Source organism: Tupaia chinensis, unplaced genomic scaffold (assembly GCF_000334495.1).
Source record: "Tupaia chinensis unplaced genomic scaffold, TupChi_1.0 Scaffold143584_1, whole genome shotgun sequence".
In the NCBI taxonomy this organism is placed as follows: Eukaryota; Metazoa; Chordata; class Mammalia; order Scandentia; family Tupaiidae; genus Tupaia; species Tupaia belangeri.
In genome coordinates this window covers 6,544,375-6,561,499 of record NW_006203430.1, presented here as the reverse complement: position 1 = coordinate 6,561,499, position 17,125 = coordinate 6,544,375, and the positions used below count along the sequence as shown (strand labels likewise).

The following is a 17,125-nucleotide window of genomic DNA, read 5'->3' as shown; positions in this document are numbered from 1 at the left end:
TTCCTTTGTCTAGTCACTTCACTCATTCATCTTTTTTTGGTGATAAAGGTCTATACACTCTTTTTTTTTTTTTTTTTTGGAGAGATTTTCACTGTAGGGCGCATGCGCTTGCCAGACAGACAGAGAGAGACATAGAGACAGAAAGCGAGAAATCACCCCCCAGGGGGGATGGTCACACCGCAATCCCTTCTCCTCCATTCTCCTCTCGGGATCTTGGGCACGCACGCACACGCGCCCAGCGTGAGTTTTAAGCCACTGGGTCCAGGACACGAACCGTGGTCGACTACGTGGGAGTCCAGCGACATAGCCATTACGCTAACTGCTGGTTCCCTATACACTCATTTTTAACCACCTTTTTAGGACTTCATTTTCTTATGACGGTTTCTGTGTGCACGTAAAGATATTCAGTGAAATCTGTGTCTTTTCTCCTGTTAGCCTGTTGGTGTCACTTCCTTAGTGGTCGTGACCCTAAGAGAGTAGAGGGAAGTTTGTTTTCTTCCCCTTCAGCGGCAATCGGGGTCATGTTTATGAACCACTTGGCCAAAGATACAGTAAGACAACTTAATTCACTTGGACATCTTTCTCTCTCTCTTTTACTCTTTATTTTTTAGAGAGATTTTTGTTATAGGGCACATCTCTCTGGAGAGACAGAGACAGAACATGAGAAATCACCCCCCAGGGGGGGATGTCTGTGCTGCAATCCCTTCTCCTCCAGTCTCCTCTCGGGATTTTGGGCATGCACACACACATGCACCTGGCATAAGTTTTAAGTTGCTGGGTCCAAGTCTCGAACTATGTTTGAGTACATGGGAGTCTAGGACTTAACTATTATGCCATCTTCTGGTCCCTCTTTTTCTTTTAAAATGATTTATTATTTATTCAGTTATTGAGAGAGAGAGAGAGAGAGAGAGAGAGAGTTCAACTAACCACTCCTAGTAGGGTCTTGACAATGTGATCCATTGCTAGCCTCAGCCAGCTCTAGATCGTGGGCGTGCATGTGCCTGGTATACTCAGAGAGGTGCCTGGACACGAACCTGGTACCTTCCCATGTGCGTCAGCCTTGCAGAGTATCATGTTTTACTGCTGTACTGAGAGAGAGAGAGAGAGAGAGAGAGAGTTCAACTAACCACTCCTAGTAGGGTCTTGACAATGTGATCCATTGCTAGCCTCAGCCAGCTCTAGATCGTGGGCGTGCATGTGCCTGGTATACTCAGAGAGGTGCCTGGACACGAACCTGGTACCTTCCCATGTGCGTCAGCCTTGCAGAGTATCATGTTTTACTGCTGTACTGCTGTCTGGCCACAGTGCTTGGCCATCTTAGCTCCGGGGGGCGGGGTGGGGCAGCTTCTATCCATGCATTCTCATTTTGGCACAAAACCTAGCTCAGAGCTGGAACAAGAGTCACCCCATGGCAGGTAAGCCATAGGGAGAATGTACAAAGGGCAGAGGTGGTCTGCTGGTGACAGGAATGGCCTTATAGAGGGTCAGGAAGTGCTTTCATTTCAACTAAAGACAGGGGACAGGCTATAGGGGAGAGGGAGCAGTGAGAGGCATGTCTGTGGCTGCACCCACTGTGGATGAGTCATTAAGGAAAATCAGCTGTGCCCGGAGAGGGACTGCAGAGCTGTGGCCCAGGTGACCGGGTCATTGAGAGGCTAAAGGAGCCCTGATCTGCCAGTGGCCCCTTGGAGCACTGCGAGCTCTGGTAGATGAATTGGCCAAGTGTGCTCTGGCTTCTGTGGAGGAGGAGCAAGACTGGACCTGCCCCAGGAGGGACTTCTGGGAGCTACAGGGAGGGGAAGGAGTCCTGCCCTGGGAGGAGGGTTTGCAAACTATGACTCAGTTCTGGCTTAGTGATTGTTGTTCTGCAGTGTAGTGGAGTTGAGAGCGCCATGTAAGGACAAACCTAGAAGGAAAGGAGCAGAAAGGCCTCTGAGATGCTTGTTTTTGTAGGGTTGAGAGGGAGGTCTGTGGCAGGGACAATTTCTGATGGTGAGGAGGGCTACTCCCCCCACATGCTGTGTGTGCTGTGTGTGCTGCAGTAACCTGATTCAGAAATGGTCTGGCTTCTTGAGAAAAGATATATGATACTGAGTACACGATACAGAAACCAATCAGCTCTGATGAACAGGGCTGGAAGGAACTGAAAATTGAATCCGAGGCCTGTGGCTATAGTTAGAGTTTAGGAAGCAACCAATTTAAAATAGGATGTACATAGGGGTGGAGGTGGGTGGGCAGATTGATTCAGATGATAATAACTAGTATAAGAAGAAAGAATGAAATATGGTTAACAAAAAATACGTCTGAAGTTCTTGAGAGATGTGATTAAAGACTGCCTTCCAAAGGAAGTGGTGGGAGTACCTTCCTGCATGCTATTAAAGATGAGTGATCCGGAGGTGCTGATGACAAAGGCAAAGGTCGCAAGTCTTTTCCTGGCCCTCATTTCCAAGGATACTCCGAGTTCCTTCTAGTTCTGACACTTAACCACTCAAGTGAGACTGAGGAGGCCTCATGGAGCATTTCCAAGAGTGTCTTCTGAATTGTTACCGATGCAAAATGGTATCCATGAGTCCATGGATCTCGGGTATGTACAATGAAAGTAAAATGTGAAAATTCATCCCTGAATGTGAACATGACCCACAGTTCTTTGGAAGAGTCTCTAAGGAATAAAGACTAGATAGATTTTTGCTAGCCTCCTGCCTTAATCTTTATTCAAACAGGTGTATTTCCGATCATATCATAGAGGTAATTCTTTAAATGGGGCGGTTCATAAGATGACATATACAAAGGGACTTCAAAAAGTTCATGAAAAACGGAATTAAAAATATGAGTTTCTTTTTTTTTTTTTTTGGGAGAGATTTTCACTATAGGGCACGTGCACTCGCCAGACAGACAGAGAGAGACATAGAGACAGAAAGCGAGAAATCACCCCCCAGGGGGTATGGCCACGCCGCAATCCCTTCTCCTCCATTCCCCTCTTGGGATCTTAGGCACGCATGCACACGTGTCCGGTGTGAGTTTTAAGCCACCGGGTCCGGGATGCGAACCGCAGTCGACTACATGGGAGTCCAGCGACATTGCCATTACGCTAACTGCTGGTTCCCAAAAAATATGAGTTTCTTTTGGTGCAAAACACTTTGAAAATTCATGTACAGGGCCAGCAGGTGGCATGGTGGTTAAGGTGCTGGACTCTCACATGATCAAAACATGGTTCAAGTTCTGGACCTGGCAGCTTGCTTTCTCACTTTCCTTCTCTTTCTCTCACTGTCTCTCTCTGGTGAGTGCACATGCCCTATAGCAAATTAAAAATAATAACAAACAAAATTAAATAGCCAATTCTTTACAAATAATAAAATTCCTGCATAATTTTTTCATTATATGCGTTCTCAGTGAGCTTTTAAAGACCCTTCCTATAGAGATGAGTTTTAAAAGGTCCTGCCAAGTCATACCCAACATTTTGCATGTGGCTTCATTTTAATGGGTCATAACGCTGTTTCCTGAAATATGCCCCTGCATGTTAGGCAGAAAAATTAAGATAATATCCCTTGGAAATGCCTGAACCATAGATATGGAGTTGCAAAATAATACCAAATTGGAGGTGTTGAGAGATACGAACACCCTCTGCAGGGTTTGGTCAGTAGACAAAAAGCAATTTTTTTTTTTTTAGGTTTTTCTTGCTATAGCTGTTATTCACGTATATGAAAGTGTTTACAGAAGTGTTTTTATTCTCATCATTTCTATCTCTCTGCTGTTTGATATTGCCAAAAAATGACAATTCATTATTTATATCCCATCTGTTGTCTGCTACAGCACTAAAACCTCAAAAGTCACCAAATTCTTATGACCATGGGGTTGATCATAATGAGGTGACAGGGAGAGGCAGGAAAAGATGAAAACTATTCCATCAAATGCCTTTATAATTAAACTACCAGATCAGAGAAAAAGCAACAACCAAATTGCATTCAAGTGTATTTAAAATAATTTCTTTAGTGAAAAACTACAGCGAGTTATAACTCTGTCAAGGCAAGAAAAAAAAAACCCTTTCTCAGTGTGTTATTGACATTTAATTCATGGCACTTATCTATACGATATACACATATTGAGGGAGAGAACTATTAACCAAAGTATTAGGCAGTTCTAATGTAAAGCCAGTGTTAAGATCCATGCTTCTTAAAAGGGATCCCCAGCCCAGCAGCATCAGCAGCCCCACTGAGTCAGAGTTTGTAGCTGAATAATACCTCCAGGTGATCAGTGATCAGTAGTGGCCTGTCCCAAAGTGTGAGAAGCACGGTGTGCTTTCCCCTCCCCCATGGTTCTTCCTGACTTTCTGCTCTGTGCTCTCCCTTCTTTGCCTGGACCATCCAGTCTGATGAGTCATGTGGTGATTCATGCGCTTGCTCCTTTCCCAGGGCCTCAGAGCCCTGAATAATCTGTCCAATCTCTCTCTCTCTTTTTTTCCTATGTCAGAGGGTGGGCGTGTGCAGGAGCATGCGTGTGTGTGTGTGTGAGTGGGTATGAGAAGGAGTGAGAGAGAGAAAGCAAGCCCCAGCTGGGCCTGGGTATGCTGCAATCTTTTCCCCAGTTCTCCACCCTGGGCATATGCATGTGCCAGGCTTGTTTTTCAAGCCACTGGGGCCAGTGACTTGAACCCTGGTCAGCCATGTGAAATCCGGTTTAATCTTGCAGTGCTTAACTGCTGCATCACCAAGCCTGGCCTCTTCTCCACTTTTTACATCAGACAAATTCTCCACTCCAGTCAAATCTCCAGTTAGACTTTGGCCTCTTGGACTCTGTAACTCCCACTTTTTTTTTTTCCTCCCCTGAAACTCAACATTAAACCCTACCCGTTTCAATAAGCCAACTCTAATTAGTGTGGACACAGGGATCCCTTTCTCTCTGTACTTAGTGTTATGATTTGATTAGCAAGGCACCCTGCTTCGTTGTGACTATCTCCTTTTTATAAGCTGAGGCATAAAATAATTTAAAGCAGGTAAAGTACACTCTGCGTCCACCTTGATGATTCTGTTTGCATCTGTATATGTCAAAGTCCATCTTCTCTTGTATGCGTACCTCCTTTCTACCTCACTGCGTGGAATGCTGTTTAGGGGCAAAGACTGCCTGTTACCTCTAGGAAGACGCCCCACTGGCTAGAGCCCACCATATTGTGGTCTAAATCTTTATCATACTGTCATTCTGGATAAACACAGCTGAACTGTTTGTCCTAATGCTCTTAGGGAAGAGAATGTACCAACCCCAAAGATCAGAAGGCAAATATTTCAATTTGGCAAATGCACTGAAGGGAAAGGACATAGTGCTTCTGAGGTCCATACCCTGGTCTCCCTATAACTTTACACTTTTCGTTGTACAAAACAAACCAGGGTAAACCAAGCAGGCATTGTGCTAATTCGTCAGTCAATTAAAAATACATTACAGGGGCCTGTTTATCAATTTGTTTACTGTCCACTGCTTGTAGCTTTTGCGAATAGTACGGATGGAACATCCCCAAGGAGGGCCTGGCTCTGCAGCACAGCGGTAATGCACAGTTTAAAAGACATTGGATCCCACATGGTAACTGGTTTGAATCCCCAGCTGGGTTAGCCAGATAACATGCTGGACATAGGTGCTAAGGGCCCAAGACCCGATGGACTGGAAGACAGGAGGGATTGTAGTGTGACCAGACCCTGTGGAGGGTGTTCATTTCTCTCAATATCTCTTTCACACACATGCACATGCATGCTATCATGACTAAAGAAAAAAAGAAAAGAAAAAAGAAATGCTCCCAAGACAATACTATGTGTATTGCAGAGAAAGTCATTCATTCCTCAGCTTCAGTGTGTGCTGGCTGATCCTGACACGATGCTCAGTTAAGGCTCTACACTGATGCTTACTTTAGGTGGTCTCTTCCAAATGAGAGAAGTAGGGAAGGCAAACTGCCCTAGCCTCATGACATGGCTATACTTAAAAACAGCAGATACATTAGCACTCTTTTACTAAACAGCTTTAGTAAGAAAGTTCTCCAACAAGGCACCAAGTATCACCTGGGCTCCTAAACTGACATAAACTAACGGTGGAGAAGTTAGGTTTGTCTGTCAGTTAGTGTACTGATATACAAACCCATGTTAGAAATAGTGTATTTGGACCAGCAGATGGCATAATGGTTACGTCACTAGACTCCCACATAGTTGACTGCAGTTTGAGTCCCAGGCCTGGCGGCTGAAAACTCACACCAGGCACACGTGTGTGTGTGTGTGTGTGTGTGTGTGTGTGTCCCAAATCCCAAGAGAATGGAGAAGGGACTGTGGCATGGCCATCCCCCCGGGGGGGTGTTGATTTCTCGTTTTCTGTCACTCTGTCTGTATAGTGAGTGCACATGACCTATAGCAAAAATCTCTAAAAAAAGAAATAAATAGTGCATTTGGAGGTAGAAAAACAGAAGAAACAGTTAAAACAGCACTAGTAGTCGCGTGAAAGACCACCTATTTTACTGGTATGTTTGAACTGGATCCTTTTGTAATTACGTCTTTGGCTTAGGGAAGTTTCAATATGAAGTATATTGCTCATGAAGAAACAATTAAAGAATAGGCAGGGCTCCTAGAAATTCCCTACTAACTAAACAGAAATTCAGGAGTAAAGCTTGAGGGCCAGTGTGGAAAAATACCCTTTCTAAACCAATTTATCTCTAAATTATATTCTTTTTAGGTTTTTGCCATAGGGTGTGTGTACTCACTAGAGACAGAGAAAGGGAAAGTGAGAAATTACCCCCTTGGGATTTTGGGCATGTAGGGCACGTATGCACATGTGTCCAGACCTTCCAGATCCTGGACTCGAACTGTGGTCAGCAATGTGGGAATCCAGTACCTTAACCACCATGCCACTTGCTGGCCCCTTGAAATTATTGGGTTGTCAGAAAAGTCATGATGTATTCTTTCTGTTTTTCTATGTAAAAATGCATCATGGCATTTTTGACCACTATGTTGTTAAATGCCTTTTTAAAATAGGATGTACACTTACATGCAGCTTGAAATTATTTATTTGACAAATTCCCGTTATTTACATGTCAGCGTTTCACCAACTGCAAAAGTGAGAAAATAATTCATGGGCCTACAGTGCTTTTGAAAATATTTATGATTCATAAAAAAGTACTATACATTCATGTAATATGAAGTGAACATATTTTAATAAAGTTTGAGCCTATACAAACATTGTTTAACCTCACAAAATATATTAATTTTATTGGGAATATTTGCACTATAAAAGGGTTTTCTATTTACCAAAGGGTTCAATGCTAAGCTATTTTTAAAATGCTGTAATTTTCCAGTCTAAGGATGGGTTAAGACACACTGTACTCACACATGGCTTCCTATGTGCGACCACATGGATGAGAGGAGACCTCAGCCTTCTTCTGGAGAGGCATTCTTAAGAAGATGCTGAACTTAATAATCAAGTGGCCCTTGAGACAGGCTTCTGAATTAACAGCCAAAAAAATCCCAAGAAACAAAAAACAACCCCTCCACCCCTGAAATATGAGGGTTACTTGCATACACCTTATTGTTTCTTACACTACTCATACTGGAAAGTATGTTACAATGGTGAATAGCTGGAAAGACCTGGGAAGAGTCTCTGTAACTACTTTCTGAAACACTGGGATTCTTTTAAAGAGAAATCTACCTGTGAAGGAAAGGGGGAATTAAAAAAACTTAGCAAGTATTTAACTTGAGTTAATACACTTGCCAAGGCAAAAGCAAGTTGATGTTCTCTGTGGTTTTAGGCTATGAGAAAGTGGTGCTTCATGTTCCAGCCAGAGACTACGCACAGCCATTTCTGGGGAGGCAGATGGTGGTACAGCTGGGCTTTAGTTTTAGAGTCAAGACTCTCTTTTTCCTTCCAATTCTACCTCTTTCCTTCCTCCCAAACTCTCAGCTGGCAGGATATATATTTATTTGCATGGCTAAGTAAACATTCTAACTTATATTTTCCATGTGTTTAAAGAGTTGTCAATTTAAAATAAAATAATAATGCAAATAATTAGAACTTAAAACGCAGTTCTAATTTTATTTCTATTTTTGGTTATTAAAATCAAAACAAAACTTATGAACACACACTTCCAAATCAATTGACAGTTCTTTGGCAATGTTAAGAGTGAGTAATGACTGTCATGCTAATTAACATATTGTGTAGTCTAATTAGTGTTGAAATAGGAAAATAACTAGAAATGTATCAGAGAAGTTTGTTTGAAGACATTGTCAAATGTCAACCTTCTCAGTTTTTCTAAAAATTCTATTTAGTAAATTGAAAAATAAGCAAATTAAAATATTCTTGATAATAAATGAAATTACATGGTATCCCCCCACCCCCCAGTTATAACAAAGACAACTATTAGGTGAAAAATTTATAGACTGAAAACAGTAAAGGAATCTGGAAAATATAACAGCTTAAGGTAATTTTAGTATAAGTTAAAGAAAATAGATCAACTGTCAATTGCAACCTCACTCTGATGACCAAAAAACAAAGATATACAGAAATAGCACTGTTCTTTGAATAAGTTGAGTGTTTACATCTCTGTAATCAAACTAAGTAATCCTCTTTTTAATGTATCACATATTCTAGATATTATCAGTCACACTAAATTAACACACACACACACACACACACACACCCAAAACCTTCAATTTGATGATTCTGGGCAGAAAACTGAATACAAGGGAACTAGAGTTTTGACCAAATTTTCCATAAAGATTCATATACACCAAATTAACTAGTTCTGTTAAAAGGCAGCTATAAAAATACACATCAGCACAAGTTATACGGAACTTTAAAATCGAGTTAAGAGTAGAGAAAGACTGTAATTTCTTAATGTATCCGAAGAAGGCCGTAACCTCAAAGGTAAGAGTATTTTAGAATTCTGGCACGTTCAGTTTCTAGGGTATCGAATCTCCCCTAATTTACGGAGAGCATTTAAACAGGAGACTAATGGCCAGGAAACCTCAGAGTGGGCTCTGCCATCACACTTGATCTCGAAGGCGGGCCAGTCTTTGGGACAGTTCATCCTGCTCGGCGGAAGCCACGCTGGTGCCCACTGAGCCAGTCTGCCCCTGCGGCAGCTCCATGTTGAGGTCGAGGCCCGCCTCGTCTGCCATTTCCTGGAGGAGCATATCCACTTGGTTCTGGGGAGTGGTCAGCGTCGTTGTGCTACTCATCGTGTCCTCCATTTGCTGCGTCTGGACGTCCAGGGTCTCAAACTGGTGCTCGAATTTGTCCATCAACGCAGAGATCTTCTCCAGATTCATGGTCTTTAATGTCGCATCCATCGACTTAACCACACCGGCCATCGACTTGGTCACCTTGCCCATAGTCACCGCCGTCTGGACTCTGGCAGCCACTGCATCGACTCGCGCACTCATTCTCAAGAAATTCACCGCTTGGTTCTTCTGGCGGATGGCATTTTCCGCGTGTATCCTCGCGACTTCCATGTTGCCCTTCTGAATGGCCTTTTTAATTTTGGCCTTTTCGGCCTTTTCCTCCTTATCACATTTCTTAGCACTCCTGCTCAGTTCTTTGGCCGCGAACTTTAGGTTGAACAGGTGTTTCTCCATGTTAGACATGGCGGAACGGTTCCCTGGGGTCCGAGGCCAGGGCCTAGACTTGCGCTGAAGGCAGACGAGGGGAAGTAGGTCCGCGCTGAGCCGCCGCTCCTTTGTTTTGGTCCCACTTCCTGTTTCTGCTACGGACGGCGCAGGGTTGACGTCAGACGCCAATAGCCCCCGCCGTCGGGCCTCTGGCAGCCACTGCATCGACTCGCGCACTCATTCTCAAGAAATTCACCGCTTGGTTCTTCTGGCGGATGGCATTTTCCGCGTGTATCCTCGCGACTTCCATGTTGCCCTTCTGAATGGCCTTTTTAATTTTGGCCTTTTCGGCCTTTTCCTCCTTATCACATTTCTTAGCACTCCTGCTCAGTTCTTTGGCCGCGAACTTTAGGTTGAACAGGTGTTTCTCCATGTTAGACATGGCGGAACGGTTCCCTGGGGTCCGAGGCCAGGGCCTAGACGTGCGCTGAAGGCAGACGAGGGGAAATAGGTCCGCGCTGAGCCGCCGCTCCTTTGTTTTGGTCCCACTTCCTGTTTCTGCTACGGACGGCGCAGGGTTGACGTCAGAGCTCAGCGACAAGGGCGGGGCCGTCTAGAGGACGTCTCCGGGGGGCGGGGGCTGCGAGACAGACGACGCTGGGAGCTGGCCTCCAAGGCCGGAAGTCAGGTGTGACCTCCCCAGCTCTGAGGCCGCTACGCCGGACGGTGCCAGGACCAACCCGGGGGCTCGCTGTCTGCCTTGCGTTCGACCCAGTATTCAAAACACATAAAGCATAAATAAGCTCACAAAAATTAGTGGTGTTCACACGCACTTTCTTTGGAATGTGTCTACTGATGTGGACAGGATATGCCCAGAGTTGCTCATAAAAAAAATCCAAGCTCCAGAGGGCTAAAATGCAGTAGAACATCAACTATGTCTGCAGACTACAGCTTTGTTTACTTGCAGGGGTAATAGCTTCCACTTCCTCAGGGGAACCTGAAACCTGGAATCCTTAGTATACTTAAAAAGAAAACCAAAATCGAAAGTTGTGTGACTGACCCGTGTTTCAATCTCTGACTACAATTTGTGCTAGAGTTCTGTGATATCCTTTTATTATGAGGGTTGGAGATACCTTCTAAACCGTGGCACCACTAAATTTCTACCGCCATGGCTGGAAGTTCAGCTTGGAGGTCAGTCATCCAAAACTTGTCCTGTGGTTTAATAATAAAAAAGACCCACCTTTGGTTGACAGGATTATACCTTTTTGACATTTTTAGAAATATCTGAGGAACTTCACTCACATTAAAGTTTGACAGGCTACACTGTCATTTTTAATCACACAGCATGGTAAGGCATTGGGACCCACACCCACCAGCGTACATCAAAACTGTCACTGTGGATTATACCCTTTAAAAGTGCAGGCTTTCAAATGGCACAAATGTGTGCTGTCACTTTCTTCTCTGCAAAGATTCCTCCGATACAGCTGTAACACATATAGGAGGGCCCGATTTGCCCTACTGAGCTAAGCTGAAAACGGACACTGAAAGCTTTTTCTGTTTAGAGATCATCTTGATCTGGAGCCTCACCACTCTCGGCTTCCCTGGATATTTTCCCAATCAGTCTTGCAACACACATTGTAGGGGCATCAGTACCACATGCATCTTCTTAAAACACAGTGCTGATGGTGTCACTCTCTTGCTCTAAAACCTGGAGTACAGGTCAACACCAATATGCTACATGCTGGCTCCTTTCTCTTATACTCTCCTGACATTCAATACAGACTGTGGCATGGAGGTCGAACATCAGTTGTAGCTTTCGACCAATGTGGAGAATGAGGTTTGCTGTTCTTCCTTTTGTGTAACACTTCCTGTTGCCTGGATTTACTGTCTACGTGTCTCTATTGAGATTCCGCCATCTTTCAAAAGCCATCTTCTGCAGGAAACCTTCCCAGGACTGCCTCCTCTATTGCTGCTCTATTCTGTTCTGGTACCACCCACAGAACAGGGCGTATGGCTTGGCATGGGGTCCGAGCGTAGAGTCACGTCTTACAGTATGAACTACGTGGACGCAGAAAACATTCTCACTCTTCTTCTCCCAGAGAACCAGCAAGTGTTCCGCATGCAGCAGACAAGACTATGTTGAACTTTATTGTAGTTGAGAGGGGCTGGTCTCAGAGGTGGGTAGGTAGCAGGTTAGATTAGGATTCCTTTTTCTTGCATAAAGCAGTAGAGCCCTTTCTTCAAATGAAACTTTTCTACAAATGGAATATATAGAATAAGAAGGCAAGAATCTATTCAAACGGGATAGAGGGTCTAAGCCCCCTTCTGTGTTCACCACTCATCCTCCAATGTCCTTCTTTTGGGCCCCTGGATTTTCTTTCAGTTTGCAAGTCAGTTCCTTGTTCACATTTCATGCCATGCCATAGTTTTCTCAATGACTGATTATACTTAGTTGAGATGGTTTGGAATATAACAATAAGAAACTTTGATAGATGATAATGGTAACCAACATTTATTAAGTACTTATGTGTCAGGCATTGTTCTGAGCGTTGTACATAAATTAACTCATTTGATCCTTACAAACTCTATGAGGTAGATGCTATTAATATCTCCAGCTTACAGACATGGACATCAAAGAACAGAAAACTAACTTGCCCAAGACCAAAAGTAAAGATCAGAAATAGGATTCTGTGGCTATATTGGGGGACCAGTAATAAAAGAATGAAGAATCCAATAAGGAGAAGTTAGTAAGAACTAAAGAGTGATGACTAGCAAAACAAATAAACAAAAAACCCTGACTGGGACTACAGACAGCATAATGGCTATGTTGCTGGACTCCCATGTAGTCGACCATGGTTCGAGTCCTGGTGGCTTAAACTCACACTGGGCATGTGTGTGTGCGTGCCTAAGACCCCAAGAGGAGAATGGAGGAGAAGGGATTGTGGCATGGCCATCCCCTCTGGGGGGTGATTTCTCACTTTTTGTCTGTCTTTCTGGTGATCACACGTGCCCTATAGCAAAAACCTCTCCAAACAAACAAACCAAACCAAACCAAACCAAAAACCCTGACTAAGTAGTTGTCCTTTATGAAAAGATTGAGGAGTTGCATTGACTTAGAGGTGACTATGAGCTAAACTGTGGTTGCTAAAAGAAATTAACATTGCCCAAAACTACATGCACTTGATGATGGCAGGTCTCCTCTGTGAGCTGGACAGACAATGCCTACAGAATGGGCTGGAGTTCCAAGGAGCCCTATGTATAGAGAAGACCATGGCAGACCAGAATGTGGAAGAGAAGGCTGGCTGCCCCTTCCCTTTCTGAGCAACTCCAGGCCCTGCTCTCTTTCTCTTTTTGACACGTCCAGCCTTTCCCACAGTGCTCAATAGGACCACTCACCATGCTCACTTTCATACCTAGAGTATGTTTTCCCTCTAAGATTCACACTCATACCCAGTTGTCTCCTTGACACTGGATCATTCGTACTGCAAGACAATTTGGCAACTCCTCAAAGCGACGTCCCCTAGATCTTCTCATTCACCCTCAGGTACTAAAAGCACCTCCATCCACTCAGTTGTTCAAGTCAGAATCTCAGGAGTCATTCTTAACCCGTTACCTACATGTATATCTAACCCATTTCTAAGTTTTTCACAGTCTTTACATTCTATCAAGGGTGACAGCCTTCAGGGTCTGTTTCAGATTGCATGCTTTCCTTTTATTATATCCAGCAAAGGGAGATTCTTTTGGGGTTATTATCAAAGGAGATTTTGCTCCTATGATAATTGTTATTGTGCTTGAGGACCTTCCAGAGCCAACATAGGTGAGAAAAAACAATCTAGGAGACAGTTTATAACGACTACAACACTTGCAGCTTCTGCACTAACACTGCAACTTACAACACCTTACATTCTAAACTGTATGGTTTTTTTCTTAGTGAAGAGAAAGAAAATTTTTGTTACACTGCAGTCATTTCTAGCTGTGAATCAAATCAGTTAATTTTATTATAAAATGAGGAAGAAAAATATGCCACAATCTGGCACAAGCGTCCTATTTCTTTTACTTCCTTACTTTGAACTAATACAAGTAGTTAAACTTGAGAGAGTTAAGCAGGACATATGGTTTGCTTTTAGTGGGAAAGACATTTGTTAGCTGTAAAGATACAAAAAAGGGAAGCAAGTAAAATATATAAAAACATGATTATGTGTGTTAAAATATTCCTGGATTCTCACAGTTGTGTTTCCAGTGGCTTTGAACAGTTAGAGCGCAACTTCTCTCTCAGAGCTCCTCCTCACTTATCGCTATCTAGGTGTATGGGCTCAGCAGCAGGCTTCCTATCAGATCTGGCATGGTGATGTTTTGCTTTACTTTCTGCACCTGGTACTAGTCAACCTTGGAACACAACAGATGCTCAATAAATTTCTGTTGCATGTATGAATATATGCATGGAGCCAAAGGTATATTTTAGGTATATTACTTTGTGTATATACATAAGTGTGTGTGTGTGTAAAATCATATATGTAATTTTTTTCTCTCTGTCACTTTTAAATTTAGGAACACAGCTATAGTTCAAAACTTTGAGACTCCCCAAACTTTGGGAAATTCAAAGCCACTGTTATCCAAATTAAGTTCCTGTCAAAATTTAAAAATGAAAACAGGAGGCTGAGCCAAGGTGAGGTGGGTGGTGGAGCACCACTCTGCAATGCCAGAGCCACATGGAAGACACAGTTTGGATCTTGGTTGACTTGAAACATTCAGATATGTCTGTGACCCTGGGTGGCTGCAAGGATTGGGGGAGGTGGGGGAAAGGCTGTGGAGTGATAAGACCTTGTCAAGGGTACCTACGTCTTTTTCTCTCTTAAAATAAACCTTAAAAAATAAAAACAAGAAACAGAAGGAAGTAAAGTAGCAAAGAAGAATTCTGTAGTTTAAATGCATAATTTATTATTCCTCAGGGAGGTATGGCGAATTAATACTGAAAAGCAACTTCCACATGTCCTGAGAGTTATTTTGATGTCTACTATTATAGTAACAGGGCTGCTCCTTTCTACATTGGACAACTCTCCAATCTGGTGACAGATGAAATCTAAATACTCTTGTCTTTCTAGAGATAGTACAGGATTTCTTTGGTCACCAACTAAAGTGATGACCATCTTGCTACTTGTTCATGGTAAGTAGGTTTTAGATTAATTTTTAGTCTTCCTTGTAATAAATATTGATCCAGATTTAGGGGAAAAAAATCAATGGTAGTAATTTTTTTTTTTTTTTTTTTTTTTAGTACTCTTTAGGGCCAGCAGTGGTGTGGAGGTTAAAGTGGCTGGATCTCACATAGTTGACCAGGTGTTTCGAGTCCCAGACCTGGTGGCTTGGAAAAAATGCCAGGTACATGTGTGTGCATGCCCCAAATCCTGAGAGGAGAGAGGAGGAGAATGAATTGTGGCATGGGCATCCCTCCTGTGGGGTGATTTCTGACTTCCCCTCTCTCTTGCTCTCTATCTCTGGTGAGTGCATGTGTCCTATGGCAAAAAAAAAACTAACAGAACAAAAAACTAAAATAGTACTCTCCAAATATTCATTTTTCCATTTGGGTTTTGCTAAAGAATAACTTCAGATTTTCTTTGGGTCAGTCTTATTTGAACGTGATTTTGGGTCTTCGTAATGTAGGAAGGAGTGTGGCCCTGCCTGGGTGCCACGGCATCAAGCTCTGGTCATTCTGGATAAAGTGTGTGATTCCTGTGAGAACCAGAGGAAGTCAGTTCTATTCTCTGGGCCTCATTTCCACACTTAAACATTAGAAGAAGAAGCCATATGATCTAACAGTGATGCCTGACCAGGTCAGATCATCAGGGGAGGCCACTTAAAACCACTACATTAAAAAAAAAAAAAAGAATCCCTGAAGCAATTTATCTAGCTCTCTTGTACAATTTACGGAGAGGCAAAAAAAGTTATTATTTAATTTTTTTCCTGGCAACAAGTAATGGATGTTTTTGAATCTTGGAGCATGTAAAGTTGCAGTCATGTAAACTCAGTGAATCAGAGAAGGCCGTCTATTTCTATGTTACTCCTCTCTTTAGAAACATTTTGTAGGAAGAAAATCTACTTTCTTGGTGGAGTTCCTGTCCATGGAAGAGAAAAACGTAAGTACAAGTTAAAGAAAAAAAAAAATAGCAGGACACCGAAGACCTGAGATACTGTATGGTCTATGAAACACGCTGTATTCCTCTTTCTAATCTCGGTTCCCGTTCTTCGCTGGCAATCTTCATTATGCTACTTCTTCTGGTAAGTTTCTTTCTTTCTTTCATGACAGTGAGAGACGCAGAGAGAAAAAGAGAGAGAGGCACCCTCAACAGGATCCTCCATGATGATCCCCTGCCCACCCCAAGCTTTCTCGGCCAGTCAGGATGGGTGTGCACTACGTAAGGTCAACAGGGGAACTGAACCCGTGATCTTCCATATGGGTCCAGCTTTGCTTGAGCAGTGCATTTTTGCTATATCACCAAGCTTACCTATACTTTTCGTGATCTTCCATATGGGTCCAGCTTTGCTTGGGCAGTGCATTTTTGCTATACCACCAAGCTTACCTATACTTCTTTTTTCCTTTTTAGGAGAATTTTGTTCTTCTGCACAGAAACGTGTTGCAGCATCTCACAGCTGTCTTGCTGTCTAATGGGAGATAAGCAGGTCATCCTGCTAATGGAGCTCTGGATGGAAAGTGATTTTACAGCTGCAAACCTGAAGGTGTGAGAGGACGGGATGGCATACTGACTGGCACGGCACTGCACTGCAGGATGGGCAAGCTGCTTGTTCTCATGTAATTTTTCAAAGACCTTAACATTAAGTGTACAACCCATAAATTAATGTGCAAACTAGCCAGTCAACTTTGCTGCATATTAAAACCATCTCTTGGGGCTAGCAGGTGGCCTGGTGGTTGAGGTGCTGGACTCTCACATGGCCGATCATGGTCCGAGTCCCAGACCTAGCAGCTTGAAAATCACGCCAGGCACATGTGCATGCATGCCCTAAATCCTGAGAGGAGAATGGAGGAGAAGGGACTGTGGCATGGCCATCTCCCTAGGGGGTGATTTCTCACTTTCTCTCTCACTGTCTCTCTCTGGCAAGCACATGCGCCCCAAGGAAAAAGCCTAAACAACAACAACAACAACAACAAAACATCTCTTGTCCTCCTGTTGGAACACCTTCTGTTCTTAATAGAAACAGATTGCCAGAAGCTGGGAGTTTCTCCCAGGGCTGATTAGGACTGAGTCCTGGGAGATGGTGGTGGAAGGAAATAGCATTTGTCTTCCTCACTGGTGTTCCTGGGAACATGTGTGCAGCTGACTACTCATATCCTCATGCTGTGGTCAGTCTGCCATGAGACACAGCATAGCGTCTCAGTGAAGTTAAGCCTGATGGGGGCAACCATGTCCACAGAACAGAGAGCACCTGTCCTAGCAACCACATGTTTTGACAGCCATGCAAAATCCTTCCATTCTAGTCCAACTCACACTCTATGAAGGAAGGACTCACTGGCCATCAGTGCCCATGGAAAGCTAAGCTCGGCCATT

At 43.4% G+C, this 17,125-nt stretch overlaps 2 protein-coding genes across 5 annotated transcripts in view; both read right to left on the bottom strand.

The window, feature by feature from the left end:
* GNAL (G protein subunit alpha L) overlaps positions 1 to 17,125 on the bottom strand; it is a 135,872-nt gene that overhangs the window by 15,843 nt on the left and 102,904 nt on the right. The gene's annotated exons all lie outside the window — the stretch shown is intronic.
* On the bottom strand, positions 7,013 to 9,721 carry CHMP1B (charged multivesicular body protein 1B). Its single transcript, XM_006164039.3, has one exon. The coding sequence runs from the start codon at positions 9,600 to 9,602 to the stop codon at positions 9,003 to 9,005; it is 600 nt and encodes a 199-aa protein (XP_006164101.1). The 5' UTR covers positions 9,603 to 9,721; the 3' UTR covers positions 7,013 to 9,002.